The 17,980-nt window shown below is 38.3% G+C and overlaps 1 protein-coding gene across 2 annotated transcripts in view; it reads right to left on the bottom strand.

The window, feature by feature from the left end:
- Positions 1 to 17,980, bottom strand: part of PPA2 (inorganic pyrophosphatase 2) — a 116,938-nt gene that overhangs the window by 69,662 nt on the left and 29,296 nt on the right. For both annotated transcript variants that reach the window (XM_069094710.1, XM_069094701.1), the window contains one exon: positions 16,737 to 16,823. In XM_069094710.1, coding sequence (XP_068950811.1) covers positions 16,737 to 16,823 — 87 coding nt within the window. The remainder of the gene's footprint in view (positions 1 to 16,736; positions 16,824 to 17,980) is intronic.

Below are 17,980 nucleotides of genomic sequence, written 5' to 3' on the forward strand. Positions count from 1 at the left end.
CCCTGAAATGTAAGATCTATACCAGCAGTAGACATCAACTAGACCAAAATAGAGCCACACACACATCATCTTAGACTCCAAAGAATTACTGCAGTACAGGGAGGAAAAGATTTGAAATATTTTTAAGTGAAGCATCCACTATATTCAATTCTGATCTGTGATAACTAGTTTCAGGTCCAATTGCTTAGCTATAAGTAGAAAAGACCTGTGTTTAAGTATGTAAAATAAATCCTGAAAAAAAGGCGGTCATTTTCTAGTACTTCAATGTAGAGGATAAAATATGACCCCAAAAGATTGGGGACATTTTTAATGAATACACAAAACAGCTTTCATCAAATACACAACATTTTTAAGAGAATTCCAAGAAGGGCATGATGTTCTTTGGGCCACAAAAGTTTTTGACCAAGTTTACTTACATGAATTCTATATACCTTTTTTTAAAAAGGTTCCAGCTAGGGGCAGCTAGGTGATGCAGTGAATAGAACACAGGCCCTGGAGTCAGGAGGATCTGAGTTCAAAGCCGGCCTCAGACACTTAACACAAAAAGCTAGCCGTGTGACCTTGGGCCAGTCACTTAATCCCAATTGCCCTGCCCGCCCCCCTCAAAAAAAAAAAAAGAAGCAACAAATAAATAAATGGTAGCTGCTACTATTATTAAATAAAAAAAGGTTCCAGCTATTCATAAAATTTTACAAGCTAACATTTAAATGAATGTGTCAGTGTGAATTTCCTAACAATTCCTTCAAAATAAAAGTCTAAACATTTGAAAAACACAAATGTGAAAGATAAAGTGTAAATTATACTTTTAAAAGATTCCCTTTTAGATAAAAAGGAAGTTTATTCGAATCTTACTTCAAACACATAATCAAAAACTTAAATCCTTTCAGCATATTCAGTATATTTACAAAATATTACTGGATAACATGAAATATTGTTATGATAGTATAAAAAATAAATTGTTGTATAGCATATGCACAAAATCTAATTTTTACAAGATGACTCCAACCACATTAATATAATACCCAGAACTCTTAATCAGATAGAATCTCATAGTTGCAAAGGACCAGAGAGGTTATCTAGAATAACCCAAATGTTAAAATTGTACAAGGCAAAAGATGGATCTCTGAGGCACTCCATTAGAGACTGACTACGTTTTTGGGTAGTCATTCAGTCAGATCTGAACTGACCTAACCATAAGCACAAAAGGAGAAATCATTAAAATCAAAGAATATATAAAAAATTTAAAAAAAAACCCAACTTTACAGCCAAAGAATAAAATTAAGCTGGATTTTTAAGAGATTAAAAAAGAAAAAAACATTCACTAATTTAATCAAGAAAAAAGGAGAAAAACAAACTATCCAGACAAAAATGAAAATGAGGAAACCACAACACATAGATGAATAGAAGTTACTATATACAGTTAAATGACAATGTAACTGAAAACCTAAATGAAATAGATAAACATTTACCAAAAAATAAAACACCTAAATGAACAAAATGTGAAATATAGAACCTATGCAGCCCAATCTCAGAAAGAGAAAATGAATATGCCACAAATGAACTCCCAAGGGAAAAAAGCCAACATTCAAATGAATTCTGAGTGAATTATCTTAGACATTAAAGAACAATCCCTGTGCTATTATATAAACTGTTCACAAAAAGAGAGAAAAAAAGTACTTTTATGAGTCTCTTATGAAACAAATATGGCCTTGATACTCAAAAAGAGATAAAAAGCAGAGAAGGAAAACGAATGTTTAGCAAAAACACGAAAAAACTATTAGCAAAGAGCTGAGCTTTGAATGAAACTCAAGATTCTAGTTTCTAGAGGCTACAAGAATATACTGACAAATTATTCACTTTAACCAATTTGCATTTAGGTCAGGAATGCAAAGGTAGTTCAAGAGCAGGAAAACTATAATAAAATGATTATATAACTAGGCACAAAGTTTTTTTTTAGAAAATATAGCACTCATTTTTGTTTAAAAAAAAACAACAAAAAGCATAGAAATAAAAGAACTTTTCCTCAAAATGATCAAAATTATCAATCTAGAATCATGGGCTAGCATTATCTGAAATGGAGAAATAACAGAAGTTTTTCCAAAAACAGGAATAAAGCAAAAACAGATGTCTGAGTATGCTTAAGGTTTGCAAAGTTTTTATATATCAAATAATTCTGATAAAAGTAAAAAAAAAATTACATAGCAAACTCTAATAAGGTCAATGACCAAAGTTTTAATATATACCAAAATATTCATAGCTTCATTTTGATAGTATCAAAGACCTGGAGACAAAGTAAATGTCCTTCTATTGGGAAAGGACTGAAAAAATCATGGTACCTGAAATGTAACATAGTTGTATTTTACCATCAAAAATTCCACGTATGAGGGGCGGCCAGGTGGCTCAGTGAGTAAGAGCACCGGCCCCAGGGTTGGGATGACCTGGGATCGAATCTGAGCTCTGATACTTAGCACCACACCCAGAAATAACTGGCTGTGTAACCTTGAGCAAGTTACTTAACCCCAACTGCTTAAAAAAAAAAATTCCACGTATGAGAAATTAGGAGAAACATGGGAGGACTTAAATTCTAATGATGAGTAAAGAAAACAGAACAAGAACAAGGCACACAATGATTACAATAACATCAATGAAAATGTTAAAAAAAAATCAAAACTCCCACTAAATGCAATGACTAGTTCCAGAGATCAGACACTTGTCAGAAGAGAGAGAAGTGGTGAACTAGAGAGGCATAATATCACCTATCATAGAAGAAGCAGTCACTTTCTAGGTTGGTTTACTACCTGTTTCTCTTTGTTGTAAGGGAGAATTATATAGGATAAGGCATTTATCAGAAAGTGACAGGTGTGAAAAACAAAAGGCATCAATAACACATTAAACAAAACAAAACAAAAAAAAAAAGAAACCCTTTCAATTAAGTTTCTTGCCAGTCTCTATAATACAAACATTTTATGGTTAGAGTATTCTTTTACAAAATTAAAAATAGACTAAGGAAACTAAACTATAATCTTTAGCCATCTTTTTCATATGCAAGGAAGAGAAACTAATAATTGCTGAGATTTTTTCCAAAGCACATTTCATTATTTAGCTGCTAAAACTGTATAATATGATGAGGACAATTCTGTGCAGATCATGTTACCATTTTTATTTAAACATAATTTGACTTCTTCTATTTTCCCAGATCATAAAAAGAAATTTTCAGTATTTTTCAAGCATGCTGATGGGGAAATAAAAATAATAGGTGAATTCAATTCAACTTGGCTGAAGAAGTACTTACTGAGAATCTATTATGTGCTCAAGGTGTTAGGCACCTTGAGGGATTAAAAAAAAAAGTCTACCCCTGTCCTCAAGAACTTATATTCACACAACAACAAAAATATAAAATGGAAGAGAAATGAAGGAAGTGAGAAAATGAGGAATGCAGGGAAGGAGGAAGAAGATAGATGATGGAGGTATATATAGTCAATGTATAAGGAACTAGTAAAAAATGTGAAGGAGGAAGTTTTGGCAGTACCATATCTTAAATTATATTATCAGGCTGTAATCATCAAAGCTATATGTAACTAGCTAAGAAACAGAAACACATAAATGTGACCTTTCCTCAATGTTACAAAGATGCAGAATGCTCTACACAAGGTATTAAAAGCAACTACTAATTGTCATCTACCTTGCTCTTCAGAGAATGTCAGTTAATGAATTCTGGGGAAAGCTTGAGTGTATGGATAGCCCATGCACATAAGCATTCTTAACTAAATTTTGTTTTGTTTTGTTTTTGGAGGGGGGAAGGCAGGGCAATTGGGATTAAGTGACACAAGGGATTAAGATCACAAGGCTAGTTAAGTGTCTAAGGCCAGATTATTTTGTTTTTATTTTTAATAAGATAATATTACTTTATCAAATACATAACTAATCTCTCAGTAGATATTCATTCGAAAATAGTGTGGCCTTGATCAATGAAAGGGGGGAAAGGTTTTGTTTTTTGCCTATGTAAAATGACTCATTTGTTGGGAAACAATTATTTATCTAATATTTTTGTGGTAGGTCTCCTTATGATCAGAAAAAAATGAAAATGTTTTGTGTTTAAAAAAAAGAAATAGAAACGGATTAGTGGAACAGAGCAGATATACAATTTGCATCAGCAAATAAATATAGTAACCTTGTATTTGACAAGTGTAAAGATTTAAGTTTTGGGGATAAGAGTTCATTCTTTGATAAAAATTTATTAGGAAAATTGGAAAGAAGTCTGGCAGAAATTGGGTATAGACCATTATCTTACAACATTTACCAAGATAAGATAAGGTCAAAATGAATAAATGACCTAGATATAAAGAGATATTACAAGAAAATTTGAAGAACATGGAATATATTCATATATTTATGAATAAACAAGAGACAGAGAGTAGTGTGAGATGTAAAATGGATAATTTCAATTACTTTAAATAAAAAATGTTTTATACAAATAAAACACATTAAAGTCAAGATCAGAAGAAAATCAGAAAATTGGAAAAAGACATTTATACAGATTCTCAGATAAAGGTCTCATATCTCAAATATAAAAGAACAACTTTGTCAAATCTACAAGAATAAGAGTCATTCATGGGGCAGCTAGGTAGCGCAGTGACTAGAGCACCAGCCCTGGAGTCAGGAAGACCTGAGTTCAAATCCAGCCTCACACACTTAACACACACACAAAAACTAGCCGTGTGACCTTGGGCAAGTCACTTAGCCCCAACTGCCCTACCTTCCCCTCTCCACAAAAAAGCAAAAAAAAAAAAAAAAGAATAAGAGTCATTCCCCAATTGATAAATGGCCAAAGGATATGAACAAGCAGTTTTCTGATAAAGAATTCAAAACAATTTATAGTCATAGGAAAAAAATACTGTACATCATTATTTATTAGAGGAATGCAAATTAAAACAACCTTGAGATATCATTTCATACCTATAAGATTGGCTAAAATGATTGAAGAAGAAAGGGACAAATGTTGGGGGGAAGTGGAAAAACTGGTACGCTAATTCACTGTTGGTGGAACTGTGTACTGATCCAACCATTCAGGAAAATTATGCCCAAAGAGTTATTACACTGCTTATACCCTTTGACCCATCAAGACCACTACTAGGTCTGCTTCCCAAGATGGCTGGGGAAAAAGGAAAAGGACCTATAGGTTCTAAAATATTTATAGTAGCTTTCTTTGTGGTAACAAACAACTGGAAATTGTGGGGATGGATGCCTATCAATTGGGGAATGACTAAGCAAGTTGTGGTATATGATTGTGATGGAACAACACCATTCTATAATGATGAGCTTGATGATCTTAGAAAAACACAGACTTACATTAAATAATGAAGAACAAAATGAGCAAAACCAAGATAACACTATGACAGTAACAGCAATATTGTATTGAGAACAACATTAGCAACTAAGTCATTTTGATTATTATAAATACTCAAATTAACTACAAAGGACCTATAACAGATGCTATCTGCATTCAGAGAAAGAACTAATAAAGAGAAGTATGTAGAGAATGATTTTACATATGTATATATAAAACAACATATATGCATGCATATATATACATGTATATGTATATATGCATATACATGTATGTGTGTATATATGTGTATGAATTTGTGTCTAATGGTAGCCATCTCCAGGGCAGGGGTGGGAGGAGGGAAGGAAAAAAAGGAAAGTTACATGATAACTTTATTATATATTTAAAAGGAACAGCAATTTGTACATAACAGATTTGCAGTTTCATGTACAATCATTTTTTTCTCTATTCTACTATATTATGGAAATGCTTATTTTATTTCTTAAGTTCAAAATAAAATAAATAAAATTTTAAAAAGAGAAAGATAATATATACAGAACATTTATCAGGAGCTTAGTATATACCAGGCACTGTGCTGATTACTGGGGATAAAAATATTACCAAGGTAGACAATCCCTGAACTCAAAGAACTTACATTTTAAAAAGGGAAGGCACACATAAAAGGGAAACAGGAAAGATGTGGGGACAATCACATTGGCATGGTGTGGAGATGACCAAGGGTAGTTCTAGGCAAGATACAGCTCTTCTCATCTGTCACAGCCCAAGGGAGACAGTCCAAGAGGGATGAAGACGATGGCCAGAATGTAAGCTTCATGGTTTGGGCTAAAACATGTAATACAAAAAATAAGCATTCTTTGTAATTAGGATGAGGAAAATGAAAACGGTCTGGGGAAGACCTGATGTTAAAGGAAGGACTTAAGACATATTGAAAATGCATGGGATTTTTATAGTCAATGAGGAATTAGGATGGCATTCCAAACTGGGGAAAACAGCATAAACAAAGAGGCACAAAGGGGAAAGGGTAATGGTATTTGCAAAGGATAATGAGAAGCCTGGCGGAGGGAGGTTAGATAAGAGAGAGATAAGCTTGGATTTCCATTTAACATTGTTGGAGGTGAAAAAGCTTGATTACAGAGTCTCAGATTCCAAAAGGAAGTATATGAACTTAATCCAAAAGGGAGCCCCTATAAAAGAATGAAATACCTAAAGGAGAGACTAGTCTGGAGGCTAGTGCAGTAGGCCAGATTAAGGTGATCAGGAACTTGATTAAGATCCTAATGACTATAGAAATGGAGAGGAAGAAAAGACCCCTAATGGTCCTTTAAAGAAAAAATTCCATGGCTTTGCCATTGAAATGAAGAATTAAAGAATTAAGAATTAGCAATCCCTTGATAATTTGAAAGAGAGCTCTAAGCTTCAAGACTGCATAATTGGGAGAATGATGGCACTGTTCAAATGATGAATTAAAAAGCATTTATTAGATGCCTACTATATACCAGGCAGGGAGAATAATACAAAAGTAAAGTAATCCCTGCTTTCAAAGATGGATACATGCATACAGAGAAGTAAACAGGTAGGGTGTGTGTGTGTGTGTGTATGTGTGCATGTGTGTGCATAAAATACAGTGAACTGAAGATAGGAGATTCCAACAATCAAAGGAATAAAGAGCAAAGGTCTTCTTAAGGTCAAGCAATCGGAAGTGAGCCTTTAAGAAAGTGAGTGGTTGCTACCATAGTGTCTGGTAGATAATAGGTGCTTAGAAGCTTGTTGGATTAAACTGAATGAGATATCAGAGTAGGATTGAAAGGGAGGACTGCTGAAAGTGAAGGGCAGTGGTACAGTTTAATGGGACCTATCAAGACTGAAAAACTAGGCCCCAAAATAGATATCAACTGCAGAGGTCTATAGTTAACTTTATCTAGTTCAACATTGTTTATCAAGGACTTAGATGAAGACCTGGAAATCATGACAATTAAATTATTAGATGACAGTCCTGAGTGGGGTCACAAATACATTTGTGACCAGGAATGAGAAGATGAAATTTAAAAGCGATAAAGGCTGGGGGCGGCTAAGTGGTACAGTGAGCAAAGCGCCGGTCCGGGAGTCAGGAGAACCTGAGTTCGGTTCTGGCCTCAGACACTTAACACCCACACAAAAAAACTAGCCGTGTAACCTTGGGCAAGTTACTTAACCCCAATTGTCCTCCAAAAAAAAAAAGTAAAAAAAAAGGGATAAAGGTGGTAAGAGTCAGCATAACAGGATAGACAGCCTCAGAATCAGGAAAACCTGGGGATAAGGGTGGTAAGGGGCAGTGTGGCCTAGTGGATAAAGAACTGGACTTGGATCAGTATCTGAAAGAACTGAGATTAGGCCCCACTTCTGCCATATACAGGTCTGGTATAGTCCCCTAGGCCCTCTCAGTTGTTCACAAATTGTTGAGATAGTACCAGTCTGTAGTCCTTCACCAAGAGTTCCCTTCAATGATGAAATCACATATTTGTTGCACATATTTTCAGACTTTTTTGACATATTGATCAGTTTCATTGATTTATTTTCCTTTTTTTTTTTAATTAAAGATAACATTTATTATATAGAATAGTTCCCTAGGAGAGATACTTGGAGAAATTTTGGAGATATAAACAATAGAAATGAATTTTTTCTTTAAAAAAACATTCCTTCCCCACCAAAAAATGGTAAAATCCTAAATTTACTTTAAGAATTATTTGCACAAGTAAAAAATATGTGAAGAGGGAAAGGATTGATCTGGCTCCACTCATTAATTCCTATATTCATTAAGTACTTACTTAATACCAATTCATGTTAATTTTGACATGGTTCTTAGGAATGGGAATTAGGCCTAGTCATATTTATTAACACATACAATTTACAAATGGAAGTGCACAGTGAAATCTCCCAAGTTTATAGATGACACTAATTTCTTCCTGGTGGCAAAATGGCAGTGACAGCTAAGTTAGCAAAACAAGGAGCAAACGAGCTTTAGCACAAGTAAGCATAAGGTAATGCATTTAGCAGAGAAGAAATCTAAACTGTGCTCACGGGAAGATGGCCTCTGAGTTAGCCAGCAGGACCTAGAGATCTCAGAACCTTCACAGGCTTTTCACTAAAGCTTTGACCCAAATGTGGTCCTTCAGTCAATGGAATATTAGGCATCAACAGGAAGGATATGAGGAACAAAAAGAAAACATTATTCTACTCTTGTTCAAAGTCATGGTTCCATATAAAGGACTCCCTACCAACTGGTGGTGTGAAAACTGAATTAAACTGCCTTATGGGTTAGAGTTTCTTGACACTGGAAGCATACAAGCACAGACTGGAAGACTATTCATCAGGGATGCTGAAAGTATGTTTCCCCAAGTTCCATTCCAACAGCAGAATACTTTATTTCTCCAAACTATAACTGGAATTCCAAGGGCCATTCGGGTCACTGCACCTTAAGAAAAACACAAACATGCTAGAAATACTTAAATACTTCAGTACTTCAACACAACAGTACAAATACAGGCTCTATTAAAAATATTGCAATACAGAGTTGGAAGGGACCTCCTCTGGGCCAGCTCACCTGTTCCACTTTTAGATATCCTGGTTAGGAAGTTTTTCCTTTGTATTCACCCAAAATCTGGCCCTCAACCACTTCCAAGCTTTATGCCTACTTTTGCTGTCTGTGGTCAGGCAAAACAAAGGTGTTTTCTCTTCTACTCAACAGGCACTCGGTTAGTGCAGATAACTCTTGTCCCTACCACTATTCCTCTCTAACCACTGAGTGAACATTCCCAGTCCCTTCTCCAGGCTAACCACTTCAATTCCTTCATTCAGTCCTCACATTGCATAATCCCAATGCCCTCCATCATCCTGGTCACCTTCCTCCGGACCCTCTCCAGGTTAGCCATACTTCAACACATCTTTGCTCTTGTCTATATTAGTACCTTCTCCTACAGTACAAATCACAACTCTCATCCATTTTCTTTCATAAATCTTCCACAGGGGATCAACTCTCCATGCTGGAAGCCTCCTCTAGGCCTTGTAACATTTCATGATTATCACTGACTGTCTGTTAGTTATTCCTCACTCTTACATTATGACCCTGCCCATCTCTTTTTCTAAGCATACAGTTCCTCCAGAATATCCCTTACTTCATGCATCACATGGTGTGAAAGAGCTGACCTCAAGATCTGGAAGACCTGAGCTACTGATCAGCCCCAGGCTCAGACCAAAGAAATATCTTTAACCTTTCAATGTCCCCAGACACTCCCCCCGCCCTTTAAAACTATACATTAGGGGCGGCCAGGTGGCTCAGAGAGTAAGAGCACCGGCTCCAATGTCGGGATGACCTGGGGATCTAATCCGGGCTCAGATACTTAGCACCACACCCAGAAATAACTGGCTGTGTAACCTTGACAAGTCACTTAACCCCAATTGCTTTAAAAAAAATAAATTAGTTAATTTTAAAAATAAATAAATAAATAACTATACATTGAAGAGCTGCTCCTGAACTGCATTGGTAAAAGGATTTTCCTTGCTGAGAGTTCTCTACACCAGTGAAATCATAGGTGCAGATAAAAAACAAACACATACACTAATTCTTGTGTGTGTGTGTGTATATATATATATAAAGTCCTATATCACTAGCTGTCTCTAGGACATCTGAAACTAGATGTGCCATGGGCATCTCAATCTCAGTTTGTGTAAAATGGAGTTCATTATCTTTCCCTTAAAATCTACCCTTCTTCCAATCCTCCCTATTTCTGTCAAAGACGTAATCTTCCTTTCAGTTATTGATTTCCCAATCTTGATATCAACCTTGCTTCCTCATTCCCACTAACCCTACATATCTGTTCAGTTGTTAAACATCTTGTTTCTAACTCTATAATCTCTGGCATCTGTCCACTTCTCTCACATATAACCCAATGTCAAATCCTATGAGCAATCAGGTAGGCAGAAGGAGAACCCAGGGAGTAGAATCACAAAAGCCCTGAGAGGAGGGAGCATCCAGAAGAGAGCACAGCAAAGAGGTTAAGCCTAGAAAAAGCCACAAGATGTGGCAATGATTAGATCACTAGATCTATTAGGTACCATTAGTAAGTTCGAAGAAAACAGGTGAAGTTGAGTGATGAAGTTGAAAAAAAAAAAAAAGCAGACTAAAGAGGGTTTAGAAGAGACTAACCAGAAAGGAAGCGGAAGGCAAGGTTGAAAAAGGCTTTTATGACGAGGTTGGCTGATGAGAGAAGGAGAGACACTGTTATGAGAGCTTGTAAGGATGTAAAGATCTAGGGGTTCCTGAGGATGGGAAAATTTGGGCACATTTGTAGGCCACCAGAAAGGAAGCAACATAGGAATACAAATGAGAACAAATTTTATATATATATAATATTTATTTATATATAATATTTATTATATATAAATTATATAATTATATATAATAATAACTATATATAAAATTATATATATAAATTATTATAACATATAATATTTTATATATTACATATAAATATATTTATTTATATGTTTACATATAAATATATGTTTATATAATATATAAATATATAATAAGTTCAAGAACTATTTGTTTACAGGTGATGTTTTAATAAAAGGCACACTAGAAGAATGGAGGGAGTCACACACAGATTCATCACAAACTACTGAAGGGGTAATCCAACATCTATAAGTAGCAGCTGCTTCTGCAAGAATTGAAGGGAAATGCTCTTACTGTGAACATTTTCTATGGAGAATTTATTTATAAATCTGAAAAAAAAAGATTAATCTCTAAGTTACAGTGCCTAGATAACAGGAGAAGAAAGGTAGAGCCTGAGTTAGCCACATAAATCAATATCCTAAAGAGAGTTCCAACCCTACTCAAAGAGTTAAGGCCTCCCATGCCCATATCCTACCATCAAGGACAAACACCTTAAACTTGCCATTCAGAAACCTAAATGCTTCAGGTTCCAAACTAACTTTACAGACTTACAGTCCCATATTATTGTTTGTCCTTCATTCTCAAAGAGAACCGCTGACATCACAGGGTAATGTCTTGACTTTTGAGTGAATTGGATTTGAAAAGGAAGAGCTTCAAAAAAGTCAGAAGCCATACCTTTCCTCCAGAGTCACTGGAATGAACTGACAAGACAAAAGTCAAGATGACTGGCCACAGGGCAGCAAGGTGGTGCCCTGGAGTCAGGAGGACCTGAGTTCAAATCTGGTCTCAGACACTGGATACTTACTAGCTGTGTGACCTTGGGCAAGTCACTTAACCCAGATTGCCATGAAAAAAAAACAAAAAGATGACTAGCCAAGGCCTAGGATGCAGTGAGTGGCTTTGAACTTTCTAAATTAAGGTCTTTCCCAGGTCTCAGTCTGTCTGAGGCAATGTCCATTCAATGACTCATGACTATAGTCCCATAATGCACTTGATTACCTATCTTTCATGAAAATGTCTGTATAAAAAGCATTTGTTACGTGTGCTAAGTGCCATGGCAAGTGCTGAGAATACAAAAACAAAAGCACAAAGAGGTCCCAGTCTTCAAGGAACTTCTATTCCCTAATATGGGAGGTGAAACATAACCAAAGCAGGTTACTTTAATGAGGAGAGTAAAGCAGCAGGCCTAAGGAAGTGGGCTATACCTGAGGAGCTCCTCAAAAGGGCCTCAGGGCAAGAATTCTACCGTGAAAAGCGTTAAGGCCTTCTGAGAATGGTCACTAGGCCAAGTGACAAGTCAGACGAGGCCCTCAACATTAAGGAGTCCCAGTTCCTAACAGCTCTACTGGAGTACCAGGCAGCAATTGCCTATACTCTCCCCATGCATGCTCTCCCAGGCTCATCTCCATCTGTGGGAATCCTGTTTTTCAAGGTCCAGCTCAAACATTACCTGCTTTGTGAAACCTTCCCAGATCCTCCCTCCTCCCTCCCCCAAGAGATGTCCTCTCCATCCTCTGAATCTGTCAGTAAGCATTTATTAAGCGCCTGTTATGGAATAGGCACTAAACAGGTGAGGCTTTGGGGATAAAATAATACCAAGCCCAGCACTTCCACTGCCTATGAGGGGTTTCTGTCCATGAACTCATTCACAGATAAGTGAAGACAGGACATATGAGAATATGCGGTGATGGGGGAGGGGGGATGTGCTGACATGGAATTAGGAAGGGTCTCATGAAGGGGGTAGTCATTAAACTGAGCAGCAAGTGGGCTGAGCAGGGAAGCATTTGGGGCAGGGGTGGGGAGCACAGTTTGGATTCAGTCACAGGGCCACACGTGAGGACCTAGAAGGCTTCAAGGACAGCCCTTTCAAAGGCACACAGCACAAGAGGGGGACCTCGCACAGAGCGAACAGCAGAGAAGGCCGTCTAGCTGAAGCAAGTTGGCTAGGCTGGGCTGCAGCTCGTCATGCCCCAGCAGGAATAACGTACAGTGAGCCTGGAAAGAACTGACGGCAGCCAGACTGTACGAAGATGGATATGCCAAACGGAGGCATTGGCGTGGGATCCAAAAGGCAGCGGGGAACCGGCTTGGCACACTGGGAAACCGTTCAAGGTAACAGCTACATGGAGAATGACTGAGAGAGGGAAGAGAGCGGATTCAGGGAAACCCATTAAGAGGCTATGAAATAGTCCAGGGGAGGGATGCTGAGGGCCTGGACTGGGGGGGAGCAGAAGGAAGGAAACAAATACGAAAAGATGTCAAGGAGGCAGAATCAGCAGCGAGGTGGTGCAGTGGATAGAGCACCAAAGAAGGCCTAGAGTCAGGAAGACCACCTGCTGTGAGACCCTGGGCAAGTCATTTAATCTTGGTCTGCCTCAATTTCCTCAACTGTAAAATGAGGATCATAAGAGCACCTACCTCTCAGGACTGCTGTAAGGATCAAATGAGATGATATTTGTACAAAGCCCGATGCATAGTAGGTGCTTAATAAACATTAATTTAGGGGCGGCTAGGTGGGGCAGTGAATAGAGCACCAGCCCTGCAGTCAGGAGGACCCAACTGCCCTGCCCTCCCCCCTCCAAAAAAATACAATAAAATAAAATAAACATTCATCTACTTGCAGCCTGCCAGCCTTGGCAACCCACTGGATATGTGGCTTGGGTGACTCTGGAATGCCCATACAGCATGTGTACTGCTCCCACACCACATAGGTCCTTCCCTAGAATCGAGTTCTATGTAGGGTGATCTTCTCCCCCCTCCTAGGTCATAAATGCCTCATCCTGCTCATCTTTGTTCAAGCAGGGCCTTTATAGGGCACACCTGAGAGTGGGGATTCAACAGTTGTGGAGTAAATATATTGAGTTCATTATATCAACCTGATCTAAATTGTCTAATTTTATTCAATTTTTAAATTTAAATACAATTTTAAAATTAGATATTTTGTGTTTCTAACTATGAGTTAAAATAATTACACACATTTATTGTTCATAAGAAATATCCAGTTTACCTAAGCCTGCTGTTTTAGATAAATAAAACGATTTAAATGTTTTCTAGATAATTACAGTGTTCCATAGTACAACAAAACGTAGCCCAAATATCCATAATTAACTTGTTAAACTGGAACCAGATCCCTCTCCAAGTATATGATTGAATTGGCTTTGGTAAATGACTAAATCAGAATTAATTTCTCTTATATAATGAGAGAATAATTCCTTCAGAAAATATACTGTGACAGCTCCAAAAAAATTAATCTATATTTGAATTTTAATTTGGACATATACACATATTTTGGTTATGCACAACACAGCAACATAATATTCATAGGAAAATGACTGATTAAATTGATTTTTCCTGACAAGAGAATGGAACCAAATATTGTTGATACAGGTAAGAAAGGACAAAGTATAAAAATGAGGGTTTCCTTCTGGAATGATAAGAGCTAAGGAAGGATACAACTGAAATCTATCAAATTATTAAAAGTATAGCTCAAATGAACACAGACCTTTTTATCAAATTTTAACATACTAGGACGAGAGAGCATCACCTTAAGGCTTGAAAGAGGGGATGTGAGCATTAATGAAAGAGGAATAATTTTATAGGAGGTAGGAAACCCTGACATCACTTGCATCTGTCACTCCAAGGGTGGGGAACCTGGGCCTTTAGGACCTCTCAGTGCTCGGCTGTGGCCTTTAGACTGAGTCCAAGTTCTACAGGTTCCCCACCCCTGTCTCCTGAGCTCCAGCCTTGCATCACCACTTGTCTTTTGGACAGCTCCAAATTAAAGACTCCATCTCAAACTCAACATGTTCAAAAACAAACTCATTATCTTTCCCCCTAAACTCTCCTGTTTTCTAAACTTCCCCATCTCCCAGTTACCTGGCAGATGGCTTGCAACTTCAATGTTCTTCTCATCTTTTTTTTTTTTTGCTTTTTGGAGGGGGGAAAGGCAGAGCAATTGGGGTTAAGTGACTTGCCTAAGGCCCCACGGCTGGATTTGAACTCAGGTCCTCCTGACTCCAGGGCCAGCACTCTATTTACTGCACCACCTAGCCAACCCTCTTCTCATCTTCTTGCTGCCTATCTGGTCCTTTCTCCCATGCCACCTTTTGTGTGCCCTTCCCCTGCTCAGCCATCAGCCTCGTTCAGGTTCTCAGAGGCCCTGCCTCAAGCCTTTCCACACTCAAACCCACCCTCCTCCACTCTGCATCTTGTTGGATTTTGCATGAGCATTCCCCTCATGTTCCATGAGCTCCTTTCTCTTACCTCTAGGATCAGGGATAAAGTCCACTGTCTGGCATTTAAAACTCTTCCTAACCTGGGCATAGTCTTCAACAATCCCCCATGCCACAGTGAGGCACTGAAAGAGGATTTTAATGTAGAAAAATGGCCAAGTTTTGATTTTACAGTATGGGCCCAGGATTCATCAGTACAGGGCCCTCCCTACTGAAGAAATTCCCTATTCCAGTGTGAATCAGCAATTATTCTGCAACTTACAATCTTAGGGATATTACTGAATAATATTATTCCAATAATACAAATATTGGTTGTTGTTGTTCAGTCACATCCAACTAGTTCTTTGTGACCCCAGGGACCACCCTATCCATGGAGTTTCTTGGCAAAGATACCAGAGTGATTTGCCATTTTCGGTCTCAGTGGTCTAAGGCAAACAGAGGTTAGGTAACCTGTCTAGGGGCACACAGACAGTGAGTGTCTGAGGCTGGATTTGAACTCTGATCTTCCTGGTTGCAGGCCCAGCACTCTATCCACTGAGCCATCTGGTTGCCTCAGCATAGAAAAAGCATTCATGAAAATAACTGGCTCCCTTGTGACGCTATCTCTTCACATGATCCTTTCCCAAAGGTCTGAATGAACTTATTAACTTGCAATGTCTCTGATGGGGGATCCCAAAGAATCAAAAAACCATGTCTAGATTGGTAGTTGGGGCATATTTAATCAATTACTCACTCAAGTGCTAACTATATGCTGGTCAATGCTCTAGGCCCTGAACTGGCGTTGGGGTGGCGTGGGGGGTAGGGCAAGGAATGGGGTGGGGGGGAGAATGAGGAAAGATTTAGGAGGGATCTGGCCTGCGGACACAAAGAATGAAACTATCCTAACTCACAATGAGATTCCCATCAGTTGAACTGCATTGACCCTTTCTTATTTTCTTAACTCTCTAGTCTTAAAGGCACCTTATAATGTGAGTGGGAGCCATAGAGACTAACAAACTTGTGACCATTAACACTTGTCCCTATGTCTGGTAACAAGTGTAGAGATCAGAGAATAGCAGTAGCTCAAGGATTCTAGACCTTGTGCAGAAAGTTTAGGCATTTAAGTTGCTAATGGTCCCCCAAACTCTACCTCATATAAAACTTCACTGTCATGTAGTGAGGTGTTCAAAGTAGGAAAGCTGTGGATGCTGCAATGTGATAACAGTGCCCTCAGGGCCTGCAAAAGATAAGCTACCTCACTTATTCACAGGCTACACTGGGAGAATACTAATACACTTAGAGAGCCAAACTCAAAAAGTGATTTGATTTCAGTGAGGTATTTCTTCCTGGTTTCCAAAAGCAAATGAAGAAAGCATTGGGCTGTTCCCAGCACAGTGCATCGGTGCTGGAGATGTACTGTATGCTTTAGTTCATGGTCCTGATCTGTGATTGCACCTGGGGAGGCACTGTGGTGGTCATCCTGAAAAGTCACCTGGGGTGTAGAGAGGTCATAGTGACTTACCCGGCATCACACAGCAGACAGTGTCAGAGGCAGGACTCCAAGGCTGGCCTCTCTAGGTTTTGTTCCTTACTAACTGAAATGTAATACCATAAACCTGTCTAACTGACTTCCAGGTAAGCGCCCCACAGCCTTCTCCTCTTACCATCACCCTCCTCTTAATCCCTGGCAACTTCTACACAAATCAAGGAGAACAAATATGAGAAGAATCCTTCACCCAGAACAAACCTTTGAGCCTATTTCACAAACATCAATGGGATCATTATCGCCGCGGCAGTTGGTGGTACTGTCTTTGTGAACAGGATCTTCCCAAGTCTAAACAGAACAAAAACAGAAATGTAAGTTAATGACCAAACTCCAACTACAACAACCTTCTCCCTTTGCCCTGTGACCAGGAAGTTCCACAGGCATCCACAATGTGAATGGAAAGATTCTCCTCTGTTGAAGTTTCACAAAGGCTCAAGGCCAATACACCAGTACATCCGTAACTCCTACTACAATTGAAGCAGATTTTACAATATTTCCTCCTCCAGACTCCCATTTGTCTGTATAATCACATCTGGAAGTGGGTGGTGTTCCCAGACACACACGTTTCTTCAAGCTTAGTCAGCGTCTAAACTTATATTCTCGTTTCCAGTTCCCATACTGTGTGCCCCTGCCCTCCTCTGCCAGTCAGAATTTGGACTTTAATCAGTCCCTGTACAGCAATAACAGCTGAGCTGGCACTTTATCTGAGCTGAGGGGGGAGAGGGTTGGAGGGGAACAAACTTCGTGCTATTTAAATATATTTCACCAGAAGCCGCCCAGTCTTTCCTCGGGTAAAATGAATGATATAAAAGCAAGACTGCATCTGTAATTTTTCCCCATTTTATTCCATTCATGGAACTCTTCCATCTCTGCCCCCATGCCTGCTAGAGGTTTTCACACACATTCTCTACAGGATATTCCTAAATTATCTTGTTCATCTAAAAATTGAGAAAAGATTGCATCCTGTTGGCCTCCAAAATATATGTGTGTGTGTGTATATATATATATATATATATGTTTTAACCTTTATGTGCCCTAGATTGGAGGTCTCAAACATGCAGCCTGCAACACTTCCTGTGGCCTGAAGGAGATTAAAATGTAACTGGGAAACATTTAACAAAACAAATAAAAATAAAACAGAACATAGATAATGTTAATATATAGTTTTCTAAATCAATATGCAGCCTTGCAGGGATCCTTACATATGGTTTAGTGGCCCCCTTCCCTCTCTATTTGATTTTGGCACCTCTTCTCTAGGCAACTACAGGAATGAGGTGGCAGAAAAAGTGTTAACCTGGATTGTTAGAGGGAGTTGCCTCACTGTACACTCAATGAAATCACAGGTCATCATCATCAATAATTACACTGTCTGTTTAATTTAAACTGCCAAAAGACAGGGCCATACACAGATTCAGAGCTGAAAGAGCTTGAAAGATTTCAGAGAT

This window comes from Petaurus breviceps, unplaced genomic scaffold (assembly GCF_028583685.1).
Source record: "Petaurus breviceps papuanus isolate PSGF00001 unplaced genomic scaffold, PetGlider_PUasm1.0 126, whole genome shotgun sequence".
NCBI classification, from domain to species: Eukaryota; Metazoa; Chordata; class Mammalia; order Diprotodontia; family Petauridae; genus Petaurus; species Petaurus breviceps.